General features: G+C 38.0%; 1 protein-coding gene across 6 annotated transcripts in view; it reads left to right on the top strand.

Annotated features, from left to right (window-relative positions):
- Positions 1-15,257, top strand: part of ENPP2 (ectonucleotide pyrophosphatase/phosphodiesterase 2) — a 77,206-nt gene extending 61,949 nt beyond the window's left edge. For all 6 annotated transcript variants that reach the window (XM_036338139.1, XM_036338138.1, XM_036338136.1 and 3 more), the window contains 6 exons: positions 1,264-1,400; positions 2,581-2,716; positions 3,568-3,645; positions 7,013-7,145; positions 9,117-9,273; positions 14,659-15,257. In XM_036338139.1, the coding sequence (XP_036194032.1) occupies positions 1,264-1,400; positions 2,581-2,716; positions 3,568-3,645; positions 7,013-7,145; positions 9,117-9,273; positions 14,659-14,829 (812 nt within the window). In that variant the 3' untranslated portion in view covers positions 14,830-15,257. The remainder of the gene's footprint in view (positions 1-1,263; positions 1,401-2,580; positions 2,717-3,567; positions 3,646-7,012; positions 7,146-9,116; positions 9,274-14,658) is intronic.
- Positions 15,258-15,895: the final 638 nt, after the last annotated feature.

Genomic DNA, 15,895 nt, shown 5'->3' with positions numbered 1-15,895 from the left:
TTTTTTGTTGTTATTGTTGATTATATTTCATTTATATAATACGATCATATTATGTCCTAATTCTTCCGGATGGGTCCCCAAATTTAGCTGCTTAACCAAAAGCTTCTATGTTTACTGCGGTGCTGAAGCCAGACTACCCAGAATGGGCTTGTGCAGTAACAGTGTGGGCCGCTTTGCCTCAAATCAGCAGTTCTACTTGGGGAGGGTCTCGCAAAGTATTCTAGGAAGAGTTTCCTCTGTTACTCGCATAGATGGGCAATACTTTAATTAAAGCAACATGTATAAATAATTTAATAAGTGACTGCCAGAACTGATTTTCTCTAATAAAAGTAAGCATAATATATATTTTTTTGATGATCGCTTAGGGAATTGTGAATTGCCTAACACTCAATACTTCAATCTCTAAATATTTTGGTCTGTAAGACCCCAATTTCCAAGAATCTATGGAAGTGCTGACTTCAGCCCATCCAAACCGGGCAGATCAAGCTCCAGGCAGCTATTGCGGGCGTGGAATGAAAGTTTGCACACGAAACTGCTATCTCTTCCTGGAAGAGTGAGATTTCAGACCTTATTTTTCCCTAAGAGAAGCGCTTTCCCTTGGAGGTCTGGATCTACATTCTGGGGTCTTAACTGAGTTCTTTAGTAACTGATGACCTCCCCTCTTCTGTATTGAAAGGATGCTTCTAAATGCCCACTTATTTTATCTATACATGTTTCTTTAAGTTCTTACCTAAAGAGTTTTCCTCCATGTGATGAAGCTGCTTACTTTAAATGCTCATTACTACTCACTGTTTATGCTGAAATCATGCATATTTGAGTTGCTGTTTGCAACTAATGATCAAAGGGTGCCTTCCTCTTAATTAAATCATTGGTTAATTTGATGAGCCTTTTCAGGGGTCAAATGAATTAATTCCACAAAAATCAATCCTATTGACTGCTCATTCTGCTGAATCATTTCAAAATTCACTAACCATGTTTCCTTCCTATACAGATGAAAATCCTTTACAACCGAAAAAAAAAAGCATTAAAGTAAATATGGCACTTGCATAATAGTTTTGATAATTGTAAGCCTTGACCCATACTTAGGTAATCAGATAAACCACAAAGTGTTAGGAAAGTACTTGATTCAATTAAGGAGAAGGAGCTCTATGTTATTAATAAGTAAGCAAGCAAATTTTGGACAACTGGACTCTTCCAATATTTCTTTAACATATGATGTAAAGTTTAATTTGTGTTTAACACAGTTTATTTTTTTTTTCCTAGAGAGACACCTCCTCTATGGACGCCCTGCAGTGCTTTATCGGACTAGATATGATATCTTATATCATACAGATTTTGAAAGCGGTTATAGTGAGATATTCCAAATGCCACTCTGGACATCATACACTGTTTCCAAACAGGTCATTGAGGAAATTGGGTTTTATATAATTCTTCATGTGATTACATTCCTTGCATTCATATTATAATTACTTGCTTAACAGAATTTTGCCTTAGGAAAGAGTTTAATTTTTTTTCTGATGAAAAAAACAGCCTATGTTGAATCTATTGCAAGATATTTTGAGCTGGACTTTATGCAATGTTCTAATAATTTCTTAGTAGTATGTTAAATATTAAAGGGGATATACTAGTTATTTTGTTATTTTTACTATGCTTGTCATTGCCCAATAGTTACAGAAGTCACCAAGATTTGTTTGTTTTAATAGACTTTATTTTTTAGTGTAGTTTTAGGTTTATAGCAAAATGCAGTGGAAAAGACAGAGAGTTCCCATATATCTACACCCTTACATACACACAGCCTCCCCACTATCAATATCCTATTTGTTTGTTTTTTTATAAAATATTTTTTTAATGATTTCAAAGAGGAAGGGAAAGGGAAAAAGAGATAGAAACATCAATGATGAGATCACCCTACTGGTGATCAAGCCTGGAACCTTGGAATGTGCCTTGACTGGGAATCAAACTGTGACCTCCTGGTTCATAGGTTGACACTCAACCACTGAGCCTGCTGGTCAGGCCCTATTTGTTTTTTAATAAAAATTTTATATTGGAGTTTCAGTTGTGATATCAGGAATTAGACACTTTTATTTGACAATTGAGGATATGTTTTTAATTTCTAAATACAACTGAGCACTTCCACTACCCCAAACACAGCTTCTCATTGATTTGTACTGTGTGCGTGTGTGTTGCTCTGGCACTACAATATGCATGTGCAGTCTTCCTTTGCATAGAGACCAAGTTTATATTATTTCTCTGAGTGTTATTTTTTAACTGTCGTCTGTGGAATCCCATTTATTATTTCAACAGTGGGACTCCTGCTGTATATATTGTTTTAGTTAAGACTTTATCAAGAGAGTTCTGCTGCTGAATAGATAAGTGTTTGAAAATTACTGGCTTACTGTATGTAAAACTGAGGTCTTTTTTTTTATTTTTAAGGAGTCAGGATATCAGAATACGAGCTACAATAAAAGCTAGAGGGGTTTGGATGCTGCTGTAACAGAATAGCCTGGTTTCAGCATGGCACTGTTGGTTTGATGTTGTCTTTGTGATGACATTACTGACCACCTCTGACTCACCATGCAGGCGGAGGTCTCCAGCATCCCCGAGCATCTGACCAATTGTGTCCGGCCTGATGTTCGTGTTTCTCCGAGTTTCAGTCAGAGCTGTTTGGCCTACAAAACTGATAAACAGATGTCTTATGGATTCCTCTTCCCTCCTTGTAAGTTACAAAGTATCAGGATCTGGACATTCTAGAGGGGTGTAATTATGTGGAGTCTGGAGTGTGCGACTTGGTATTTAAGACTTCAGTGGTTTTAGCTTTTCTTCAGGAGAGCTGCTCAAGACACTGAAGGGATGACCGTCTATGGGATCCTTCCAAAACTGGCCGGAAAAGAGACCAGCTTTCACAAATCCTATTCTCCAGGGGAATTCTAAACTGCAAGGGAATATTCTGTGTGCCTCCTCATATCATTAAATGGGAATATGAAAGTGAAATAGTAAATCATTAAGACAGTATCCTATATAATAAAAGGGTAATATATAAATTGATCAAATGGCAGAATGACTGGTTGCTATGACGTGCATTGACCACAAGGGGGGTAGACACTGGAACCTTGGCATGTGCCAAGGACATCCTGGACTGCTAAAGGGCACAGGCTGGGCTGAGGGAACAACCCCATCCCCAGTGCACAACATTTGTGCACTGGGCCTCTAGTTATTTAAATAATACATGAAGCCCTTTAATTATCTCTCATTAGCTTGATGACATTTTTTAAAGTCCAAATTACACTATTGAAATCAAGGACTTCTTTTCACAATATTTAAGAGATCCAAGACTTAGGTAGGAAGAAAAAGCATTATAAAAAAATTTTGAGAGAGAGCTACTGACTGAAAGAAAGAGATAGAGTTGGGAGTGGGAAGTAGTAAATTCTATATAAAGTAAGAATTGAGTAGGAATAAAAGAGTAGATTCATCCACTTCAGGCTATTTGGATTATTTTAGAGGATTGATTTTTTAAATTGATGTAGGTTTTGGTAAGTAATGGATACTATTTGTTTTTCTAATGTTTAGATCTGAGCTCTTCACCAGAAGCTAAATATGATGCATTCCTTGTAACCAATATGGTTCCAATGTATCCTGCTTTCAAACGTAAGTCCAATATTTACCTAGTAAACTATTATTTATGAAAAAATATTTTCAAATTTACCACTTAACTTTTCTACCTATATAATACCTTTGTGTTTAGCTTTGCAACATTTGAAGACATTTCATGTAAATTCTCTACTGTTAATCCAAAATATGAATCTGTAACAGCGGTGAACAGATTATCTATTGTTTAAAATTAAGAAATTGAGTCACAAGAAGTGACCCAGATCGCCTGGCAGGTTTGGCTCAGTGGTTGAACATCAACCTATGAACCAGAAGGTCATGGTTTGATTCTCAGGGCACTTGCCTGGGTTTCGGGCTCGATCCCAGGAGGCAACTGATTGATGATTCTCTCTCATCATTAATGTTTCTATTTCTCTCTTCCTCTCCCTTCCTTTCTGAAATCAATAAAAAATACATATTTTTTTAAAAAGTGACCCAGATCATGAATGGTAGAAGTTGAACTAAACCAAGTTTGTGTTTTCCTTTTGACCTGGTGTTCTTTCTACTTCAGTGCTGATTATATGGCTGGTTAAAAGGGGGTTCTCTGTATTTTGGAAGCTACGACATTCAACAGCATCTATATATATTTATTGAATGTTCCAGTAAAAGCTACGACTACCTCTCTCTTTCAGGATGATGGTGACCATGTATTTTGAATGTTGATGCTAAAACACAGTAAGAGCTTAGTTGTCTTCTGAATCATCAGAGTATTGAATTCAGATGTTTTTTTGGAGCTCTGCGAATTATCTTAGTTTCTCTGAACACTCATTATTTCTTTGCACATGGCATAAATATTTGTGGATGACAGTGATATGACTGATATAAACACAGTAAGCCCTGGACCAGAAACTGGGTTCTAGTCCCAGGAGGGTGACCTCTAATTATGTGATCATATAGATGTCATTTAACTTCTCATTTGTAAAATTAAGAGATTTAATTGCATGACCTCTATGGTGTATGTGTGTGTGTGTGTGTGTGTGTGTGTGTGTGTATAAAGTCTTTATATATATATATATATATATATATATATATATATATATGACTTAATTGGCCAAAACAACCCATTTTCTATTTCTGATAACAAAGAATTCATTCATTTTCTCATTTATCCATCCATTTGCTTATCCATGCATGCATTCAAACATAGAGAAAGCAGTGTAGAGTAGCTTTTACCTCCGTTCAGTTCATTTATAGTGAACAGACCTATATGCTTACAGGAAAGATAGGAAAAGGAGGTATCTCTTCCTACTGGGAACAGGAGCATTGGGCTGTGTTACAGGACTCTCAGGGCTGAAATAAAGTCTCAAAATAGGACCCATAGAGAAAAATGATTGTAGAGTATCATTGACAGTGGCAGGACTCCCCAACTTGACTTTGGTGAAATAGCCAGCCGTGGTTTAGAGGGAAAAATATTTATGTGATGCCCTACGTACTAAATGAAGGTTTATTTAAAGGTAAAATCCACTGTTTATGCATGAAAAATTAAAGTATGCTCTTAAAAGCTTTCCTGGTTTGTTCTCTAACCCAACTGAGAAATGTTTCAGAAACCCATTTTGATACATGTCATAATAATACATGAAATGCAGCTTCATTTAATTTCCAAAAATCATGGTTCCCTGGATTTCTTTATTCTTACTGATGCCTTTTGTCCAAGCAGTAATAAAGGAAACACTTAGTACCACCCTGAGGCTGGCATGACAGAAGGCCTTTCACAGAGGGCTCACTGTTCTTCACTGGGGAAAGGCTTTCTCATATGCCACAATTCTGTGGGCTTGGCCTTTTGACTGTCCTCATTGTTATTTCTTTCCCTATTTGCCTCTCCAGTTTTTATGCTTAAGTTAACATTTGAACTTCTCTCCTACTGTCCTCCTTAGTTTATTGCAAATAATTATCTGTAGTGTTTTGGCTCTGGGGGCCTGCTCTTTCCCACTCAGAGCATCAGGAGATGTCATATGCAGTGGAAGTTCTGTGGGCAAAATGGCCAAGTACTTTTGAATGGGAGTGGTAAGAAGTGATAACAGCCTGCACCTTACCACCTCCATGTGGAATAGAGCGTAGTAAGTTGAATCCAACTTTTCAGAACCAATGCATTGTTTGTCTTTCCTGTTTCCTTCTTTTATTTCCTTCTTTTGCCTTCTCCTTTCCTGCCCCTAGTAATGCAAAATGGAGCTAGAGTGGACAATTAAGTCCTCTCTAGTGTGAGCTTGAAACCAAGAAATGAGTAATGGAGAAGAAACCTGCCTTGCACGGATCAGGGAATGACTTTTCCAGGCAAAAAGGAGATCAAAGGCAAAAGTTTAATTGGAAACAAGTTGGCAAGGTTGGGGACAGGAAGAAAGCCATGTACCTGAGGGGAAAGAGGTAGGAAGCAAAGCCATGGAGGTAGGCAGGGTCTACAGTGGATAGTTGGGATTTTATTCTAATTATATATAATGAGAAATCATCTGGAGTGTTAGAAATGCATGTCGGGGGTAGTGTGATGCAGCCTGATTTATGGTGTAAAAGAATCTGTCTATATAGAGAATGGGCTACAGGGAAGTGAGAGTTTCTTATAGAGAGTGCCCAGGAAGTAGTCTTTTATAGCAGTTTATTGAAGAGAGGCTAGTAACTTTGACCAGGGTGGATGGGGTGAAAATGGTGAGAAGTGGTTAGATTGGATGACTGGGATGTATTTTAGAGATGACACTGTTGGGTCTTGTTCATATGTGTATGAACTAAGGAGAGAAGCCAGGGATGACTCTGAGGATTTTGACCTGAACATCTGGGTGTGAGTGCCATTAACTATGATGGAGAAGATAAGAATTGGGGCAAGATTAGATAGGAAAATAAAGAATTCTGTTTGGATACATTTTTGCTCTACATGATTATTAGATTTTCAAGTGGACCATGAGATGGGTAGTTGGATAGCATATCTGAAAATCTATTAAGGCTGGAGACATGAACAGGGGAACTAGCATGCCTATGAGATTATGAAGGAATAGATAATAGAGTAAAGCTTTTTTTTCCATTTCTCACAAGTATTGCACTTCTTCTTTTGTACATACTATCCCCCCTGCCCGGAATGTTCTGTCACCACCTCTTTGCCTAGGAAACATCCAGTTGTCCTTCAGATCTCAACTCAGTAACCACTTCATCTGCAAATTCTTCCCTGAGTTATTGAGATAGGGTAAACTCCCTACCAGTGTCTCTATATCTTTCTCTTTGCTGGCCCATAAATGGCACACACACAGCTAATGCTTTAGGATGGATTCTTCTCAGCTCTATTGTCCCTTGGTTTGTGACATTTGACTTATAGAATATACTCTAGAAAGAATTTAGCCAAAGCAAGGAGCTTTATTCATGAAGTACTGATTTTGCCTTTGCACAGGAGTCTGGAATTATTTCCAAAGGGTATTGGTGAAGAAATATGCTTCAGAAAGGAATGGAGTTAATGTGATAAGTGGACCCATTTTCGACTATGACTATGATGGCTTACATGACACACAGGACAAAATCAAACAGTAAGCTTTTCATCTCCACTTGGTGTGTGTGTGTTTCTAATTCTTATATATCACTCAAGACTATTCTTCAAAGATTCACATACTGGAGAAGAGCTAATACCCCTTAAATCTTTTGCTCTTTGAATCTCCTTGTGATTTCTTTAGTTCTGTGGACCTTTGATTAAGCATGGCATTGGTGGTTGGAATGAAATTGGGTTTTGTGGTAAATAAATGCACTTTTCCATTCTAGGAAAGAAAATGGATCTAAAGATTTAAAATTTTTTGTCACTCTTCAACAGCTCTTCTGTGGGAAGATGATACTTTTCACATATCTTCATTTTTGGGGGGACTTTTAAAATTTTTTAGATTTTCTGAGTTAGCACATCTCAGTAGGAAATTGCATATAGACTTTCATTGAATCTAGTTTCTACCTTCTGTGGTGTTATTGGGGATATAATAGGATACAAACAATATTCTGCTCACAAGGAACTTATAATCTAGTGGTGAAGGCAAGAAGATACAAATAGAACAATTCATATGTCATTTAATTTTATACATACATGAAATAATCAGGAGCACAAAAATTAAGAAGGTTTAATTGTGATTTACAGATAATTAGAGAAAATGCTACTTTTTACATGGATAATTAATAAATTTGAAGTTATCTTACTCCCTTTCCATTCTTTCATTATATTTCATCATAACTGTACAGTTACTTTATTGCTGATTGTTGTTATAGTTTTTAGCCAAAATTATGTTATCAGTTCAATGATAATTTTCAATATTTTGAAAATGATTAAAATTAGGATAATAGAACACCAGGTAAGGAATTGTGATTTGTATACTTCATTCTACTGGAAAAGATTTTTAATACCTCTAGGTTTATCACTAGCACTCAGTCCTTAGTATTTCCTCTAGTAAGTTCCTCTGTACCCAGTTCAGGATCTTATTGTGGCTTGAAAGGACTATTATACACCTAGCTTCAGTGTGTCCTCTCTCTGACTCATTTTACACAACTATGAAAGTTACCTTCCTGAAACATGGATTTCACAATGACTATTCCTAGTACAGAAACCTTCAGTTATGTGTTACTGCCTAAACAATAATGCTGTAATGTAAGCGAACGCAGTTTTGGCTGCCTGCCACAACAAAATCTAAAATCATGAAACAGGTGCTAGAAAAAGTAAAGTGGTTTATTTAAGTGCCAGCAACCTTAGAAAATGGAGGACTCTTGTCCCAAAGCCCATTTTAACATCTCAGTGCAGGCAGGGGTTTTTATCAGGAGGGAGAGGGAAAGCAGAACAAAGAAATTAGGGGGAGGGAAGGTTGAAAGTTCTTTACACGTAAGTCAGAAGGATCCATTTCAACGATTATATTAAAACTGGTCAAGCTTTTTATGGTTGAGAACAAGTCTCCTAGAGCCAGAACATCTGGTTGCTGGAGTCAGCTTCCTTCCCTGAAGCTAGTTCCTGTAATATGCTCAAAAGGCTGTTAGCGATTTATGGCAGACATGACTAATCAGGCTTTTTTTTTTTTTAAGGCATATACCCCATTTCCTGACTTGGAGAGAAGCATTGTTCAGTATATTTTACTTAATCAAGAAGGTTATTTTGTTAGTTAGCATAAGATTTCATATATCCTTTTTAATACAAACTCCACAACTTGGCACTTAGAACCCTTCATAATTTGAAATATGTTGACTCTTCCAGCCTCACTTTTCTACTATATTGTTCTATTCATCATGTCCAGCATCAAGTCTTGATTCAAGCTGTTTTATTTTCCTGTAATATCTTTTTTACTCTGCCAGGTTGAGAGAGGGGGAGTTGAGGCAGCTAAAACATTATGTTCAGAGATAAAGAAGTGGGCTACTCCTTAGAAGAAAAAAAATAATTCAATTGAGTGGGAAATATTTTTAGTGACCTAGGCAGTAAGCGGGTACACCACTTGAAGAGGAAAGCTACTACAGCAGTTGTAAATATCTTCCTATTTCAGGTACGTGGAAGGCAGTTCCATTCCCGTTCCAACTCACTACTACAGCATCCTCACCAGCTGCCTGGATTTCACTCAGCCTGCAGACAAATGTGATGGCCCCCTCTCTGTCTCCTCCTTCATTCTTCCTCATAGACCTGAAAATGAAGAGAGCTGCAATGTGAGTTCAAAGAGAGCTCTTTAGAATGTGGTTACATAATTCATCTTTACTTCTCAATCTATATCCCACTGTTGAACCAGAACATACTTATTATAAGACACTTGGACTATACAACCAAGTGGAAAGAAGAAAGGATCCAGGCAAACTTTGCTTAACACTTGGAAACTGTGTCCCAATGGCTTTTTATTTTTCAGTGTAAGGGTGTGAGTATATGTGCGTGTGTGCATTTAATGAAGTTCTATTTATGTATTTGAGTTTGACAGATGATAAAAGTGCCCAAATGCTTTGAGTTTTGCAAAAGACATACAGATTTTATAAAAAGAAAGAGGAAAGTAGTAAAATTTTGATACTTATTGAAACTAGTTAAGAGTTCTCTCTACTTTGATGGGTGTTTGAAAATTTCCATAATAAAAACATTTTTAAAAGACACACAGGGGAGCCCTAGCTGGTTTGGCTCAGTGGATAGAGTGTCAGCCTGTGGACTGAAAGGGTCCCAGGTTCGATTCCAGTCAAGGGCACATGCCTGGGTTGCAGGCTCAATCCCCAGTAGGGGGCAAGTAAGGGGCAGCCGATCAATGATTCTTTCTCATCATTGATGTTTCTATCTTTCTATTCCTCTCCCTTCCTCTCTGAAATCAATAAAAATATATTTAAAAAAACAAAGACACACAGGGGAATATACTCTTTACAAATCAGAATTCATTTGCTACTAGTTATGGGAGGGGGTCACCCCATTTTCAAATAGACAGGTGACTCCTGACTCTCTTATTTCCATGTAGAGGCAGGATGGCATGATGAAAACTTCCCAGGGAGGTAGACATGAGCCATGCTGTATGCTCTTGGCCCTGAACGGATTCTACACTCAGGGACAAATAACAGCTATTCCAGGTCTCACTAATGCAATTGAGTGTCTGTGCTCCAAGGCTGACTTTAGAAGTAATAGTCTTCATGCTTTTGTTTCATGTAATATAAAGAGCAGGGATAAAATCTACTCAAGAGGATTTTTTTGTCAACAAGCACGACTCAAATTCCTAACTTGTGTAAGATACTCTGGGAGAAACAGAAGTCTATTCAACAGTCACTACCCTAGGCAGCCTTCAGTGGGAGAGAGCAAATGAAATGGGGAGAACAAATGAAATGGGTACAGAAATTGCTACAGTAAAAGGCAAAGTGCCATAGAAAAGCTTCAACAGAGATTATCAGCTTCATGGCCAAGCTGGCTTTTGGACAATGGTTTCAACTATAGGAGAAGATTGAGGCTATGAATATCCAAAGCAAAATAAGGGATTCAGGAAAAAAGAAAGAAAATTGAAATGATGGCCAAGAAAGCTAATTAAGTTTAGATGGAATATTGGAAATAAGAGTAATAGTGGGAGGTAAGGTGTTTTTTTTTTATTTAAATTTTTCATTTAAGTTAACAGCCAAACTACATTAGTTTCAGGTGTACAACATAGCAATTACACATTTAGTATATATGTTATGAAGGGATCATCCCACTAAGTCCAGTACCCCTCTGACACCATACCTAGTTGTTGCATTTTATGGACTATATTCACTACACTTAACGTTACAGCCTCGTGACCATTTTTTAACTGGCAATCTGGTTTTAAAACTTGTTTAAAATCAAATTTAAAATCAAATAAATAGTAACAATAGTCATATTAGCAGCAGTAGTAGCTATACCATTTATTGAGTACATGTGACCAGCCAAGTCCTGTGCAAGCCCTTTATATATAGGATGTCCCAAAATTCACGCAAGATTTGCAATTCAATTGAATTGCAAATCTTGCGTGAATTTTGGAACACCCTATATATATTATTTCTAATAATCTAATTACCCTGTGAGGCAGGTATATATGCTCTCCCCCAATCCCTTTTTATTAACTATTGAGAAACCTAGAGCTAATAAAGGAAAAGTATGTTAGTTGGTACCCTGTTTAGTCAATAGGAGAGCAGGACTTTAGAGTCAAGACCTGACTCCAAATGCCCATCCTCTTTCAAATTGATCAGATTTTCCTGGTGGAACCTTGGGACCTTAGGAATTTTTCTTATTGCATAGGAATTAACAAGCAATGTAAAATGTTTAAGCATAGGAGAAACATTGTAGGCTCTGCTTTAGGGAGATAAATTTGAATGAAAGGGTGTCAAGCATGGTATTCAATGGCGTTTGGCAAGATTCATTTCATGGGATTGAGGTAATAACTTAAGCTGGAGTTGTGATCTTAGAAATTGAAAAAGAAGGGTGGAAGGCAGCAATATTATACTGAAAGGATCATTAAGATCTTATAAATTATTGGATGGGAAGTGGAGAAGCAAGAGAACTATAAGAGAGGCGAGTTCTCATCAACATATTGGCTAGCTAGACCTTCTCAGTTTTGATTGTTTATAACAACAAAAGTAGCTAATGGTCCACCAGAAGAGTGTATAACAGGATATGCTTTCTTTGAACCTCAAATTTACTAAAAATTTGTTGTGGGGAGGTAAATTTTTTGCAAAAAAACAAACACATACAGGTTGAGGAGTGAAATTCAAAATTGCCATGCATTTTTAAGATAAAATGGAAACTAAAAAGAAATTTTAAGACTCATAATAGGCTATTTAAGGTATACGTAGGTTCCTAGGGAATACATGCTCAAGTTCCTCTGTCAGTAGAGGAATTTGGTGATGGGAGAGTTTGAAAATGTCATTTTAAATTCAGGTCAAAGCAATTCTTGAGTCACTGCACATTTTTCATCTGACAAATGAAATCGACTAATGTTCTTATAGGTCTTTCCTTCTTGGTTCCTGGCTCTGCATAGAGCTTAGAGGTATTTCCTATAGAGCTCATGGCCAGCAAGCTTCTTATTGAAGAACTCCCTGTCCACATAGAAACCTGTCCTTGCTTTGATGTTCACCTTAAAAATGCCAGGGCTTGAATTCAAACTCAGTTGGGATAAAATCAGGGAGAACAGGCAGGTGAACAGTAAATTTTCATAATAATAGAGATAATAAGCAAGTTCATGGATTGTGCTTTTGGTTGCATTAGTGTTCTAAGTTATTTATTCTTAAAGTTTTTCCTTTCCTTCTTCCCTCCCTCGGTACACATGAACTTTTATTTGAGTTTTATTAGTTTTGCATTTCACACTAGAGTCTCCCTCAGCAAATGCTTTTGTAGATTGCCTGCTAATATCAGGTAGGAGACATTTTTTTTCATGTTTAGCATAGCTAATATTTTCTAATGATTAATTGGAGGCTAGATTTTAGCATGTTAGAACTAGAGGAGAATGTCTGTCAAATGAATTTGGCAAATCACTTCCCAAAGAAAGAAATGGCAAAACACAGATTTTCCCCTGAATTCTTATAAATTTAAATTAGGAAAAACCTTTTCACCCATGTCCACACATTCAAATGGCTGTATTTACAAAGAAACAAGTAGACTTACTGACCATTGAAAATCAAATAAATGAGTTGAATATGAAAATTCTCCCAAAATATAGCTTCATGCTTACTCTGCTTACTCGGAGGGGGTCCTGCAGGGTTTGGAGACCTCCTACTTCGTTAATTATATGGTCGCACTGAGGACTGGTCAGTACCGTTGTGGGTAGAGTTATATTTAGGTCTTTGCTGTGAATCTCAGAGATCTTGGTTAGCTTGGGTTAGGAGGGTGGGGCATGGAGTGTTAAAATCCTTACTCCTCCAGTCTGCAAAGCAATTTCTTCCTATTTCTTCATTTCACCTGGGATGGCCGGGCATCAGTTTCCTGAACCAACACCCTCATAATACATATTTAGCACTGGCACAAACTGCTTAGCTCCCTGTCCAGGTCGCTGTGGGTTGGAGCTTTACGAGAAAACCCATTGCAAGTTCTTGGGCTTTGGTTCATTGATCCCACTAGTGGTAAAAGAGTTGGGTGAGGGTAGGTCTGAACATTCTCAGCCCTGGGACACACAGCCACCCTTTATCTTGTAGAAAGACTTTTGGGAGCCATTGCACTGCTGGGGCATTTGGGAATAAATTTATTTGCAAAGGTTCCCTTGCTTCGTGCCTACCGATGAAGGTAGGTATCCTATATACTAAAAGACTAATATGCAAATTGATCAATGGCAGAATGACCAATCATTATGACGTACACTGACCACTAGGGGGCAGATGCTCAATGCAGGAGCTGCCCCCTGGTGGTCAGTTCACTCCCACAGGGGGAGCGCTGCTCAGCCACAAGCTGGTCTCATGGCTGGCGAGTGCAGTGGAGATGGAGGGAGCCTCTCCTGCCTCCACAGCAGCAATAAGGAGCAGTGAGCAGGTAGGCGGTAAGGAGCCAGGGGTCCCGGACATCCCCTGAGAGCCGGGCTGAGGGACACCCCCGCGCCCTCAGTGCATGAATTTCATGCACCAGGCCTCTAGTTTCTCCATTAATTCTCAGAGCTCTCAGACTTCCTTCTTGCTCTCAACTTCCCTCAAAAGTGAAATAAGTTGTTTTTAAAACATAAAGGACTGCTTCTCCTGAATTGCTTTTTGTTTTCAACTTAGACATGAAATAAATTGATTGGTGTGAGACATCTGACGGTCCTTCTGATATATGTGCTGGTGGGGCTATTGTAAACAAGTAGCTAAGACAGAGAGAAATTTTCTTTCTTTTTTCCATGGTGCTATTTTCTTACTCTCTCCCCACCCTTTCTTCCTTCCTCTTCTTCCTACCCCCCAGGGAGTGCTGAGGTAAGCATTTCTCCTTGTGAACCAAGGGAGAAACTGAGGACTAGAGAGATCAACTAGTTTAACCAAAGTCTCTCAGCCGGGAAGTGGTATAGCCACAATTCCAACCTAGGTCTCTTGGGCCCCAGAGCGCCAGGTGTATCAACTGAGCTGCTTCCAAGTCAAACTCACTATTCAAATGTCAATTCATTAGAGTCTAATAGATGATGTAGCTGATGTAGTGAGTTCTTCTGAAAGACTAGGAATGCACACACATAATGTTGTACATTGAACACAAACTTCTTACTTTCCTGGGGAGGCAGAGGAGCACTCCAATCACTTGTGCTCTGTGCTCAACACTGTAATTTGACAGGGAGGGGGCGGGGGGACAAATTACTGAATTCTCCAAGATCTTTGGTTTTCCTCATTTTGATTTATGTTCTGAGAACCTATTGAGTCAAATGCCCTTTCATACCACATGTCTCGTTTATTTAGCACAGCTAATTGCTGTTGAGAATGTTTATAGCCAAGGGCAAGTATTTGTGGCACATTACTGACAGGAATGTGGTAGAGTGGCAGGGAGGCCAGGAAGGAATAACACACTGGCTCTGGGTGCAGAAGTGCGTAGAGGTCATTCATGGACTTGGGACAAACTGAGCATTTGGAGAACCTCCTCTGGAAAATTCTGACTCTGATTGTATACTATTTCCATTGCAGAGCTCAGAGGATGAGTCGAGATGGGTAGAAGAACTCATCAAGATGCACACAGCTCGGGTGCGGGACATTGAACATCTCACCAGTCTGGATTTCTTCCGAAAGACCAGCCGCAGCTATTCAGAAATCCTGGCACTAAAGACATACCTGCATACATATGAGAGCGAGATTTAACTTTCTGATCATCTGCAGTGCCGTCTTATCAACTGGTGTATATTTTTATATTGTTTTGTATTTATTAATTTGAAACCAGGACATTAAAAAAATGTTAGTATTTTAATCCTGTACCAAATCTTACATATTACGCCTGAATGACTCCACTGTTTTTCTCTAATGCTTGATTTAGGTAGATTTGTGCGCTGCGTAGAGCTTGTAAGAAATACTGCAGCTAGAGATTTTTAGTGGAAGCTTCTAAATGGTGCTGCAAATTTGATACATGCATTGAGGAAATATTAATTTTCCAATGCACAGTTGCTACATTTAGTCCTGTACTGTATTGAAACACTGATTTTGTAAAGTTGCATTTATTTCTGTTAATGATAACAGACATATTTAAACCTTATAAACCAATCTTAAATATAATAAATCACACATTCAGGTTTTTTTCTGGTTTTATTTGGCCTTTATTCTACTTAAGAACTAGAGTGTTTGCTGCAGGTGTGTTCATGCATGAAAGGTATACATTTCTTGCATTAGGTGGGCCCTCTTCCTAGTTGGATGTAGTTCACACAGTCCAAGGGGCATGTTTGATGTTCAGCTACAGTGGCCTGTATAAGATAGTTTAGGTACATATCTATGGGAAAGCAGAAGGGAAGAGGGAAAAGGAAACCAGAAAAATTCCTTAATACCCTTTCTCACTTACCTCTTTTTAAAATACATTGATGTTTGGAAGAATAGGTTCTTCTGATCAAGTTGGTTCAAAGCTCTAAGTATTAGACTCAACTGAGACTGGATTAAGCATATATTCTATATAAGGTACCAACTTAAGAGTCATAGAGGATATGAAGAGAATTAAGACAGTAGGATGAGATACAGACATAAAAGTATAATTGACCAACCAAGGTAGATACTAATAAGTGTCAAGTAAAAAGTTCTAATAATACACAATGACAGAAGGGTCCGGATGGTAGGTGGGGTGATTTTAAATGAACATTCATGCCTTTAAATAATAATGAATCACAAAGTAAGGAAGTCATTCAAACATTTCTGTCCTGATTGTGTCATGGGGAAAGACTCACAG

This window comes from Myotis myotis, unplaced genomic scaffold (genome assembly GCF_014108235.1).
Source record: "Myotis myotis isolate mMyoMyo1 unplaced genomic scaffold, mMyoMyo1.p scaffold_m19_p_16, whole genome shotgun sequence".
In the NCBI taxonomy this organism is placed as follows: domain Eukaryota; kingdom Metazoa; phylum Chordata; class Mammalia; order Chiroptera; family Vespertilionidae; genus Myotis; species Myotis myotis.
Note: the sequence above shows the minus strand (reverse complement) of the source record. Positions and strands in the feature narration are given on the sequence as shown.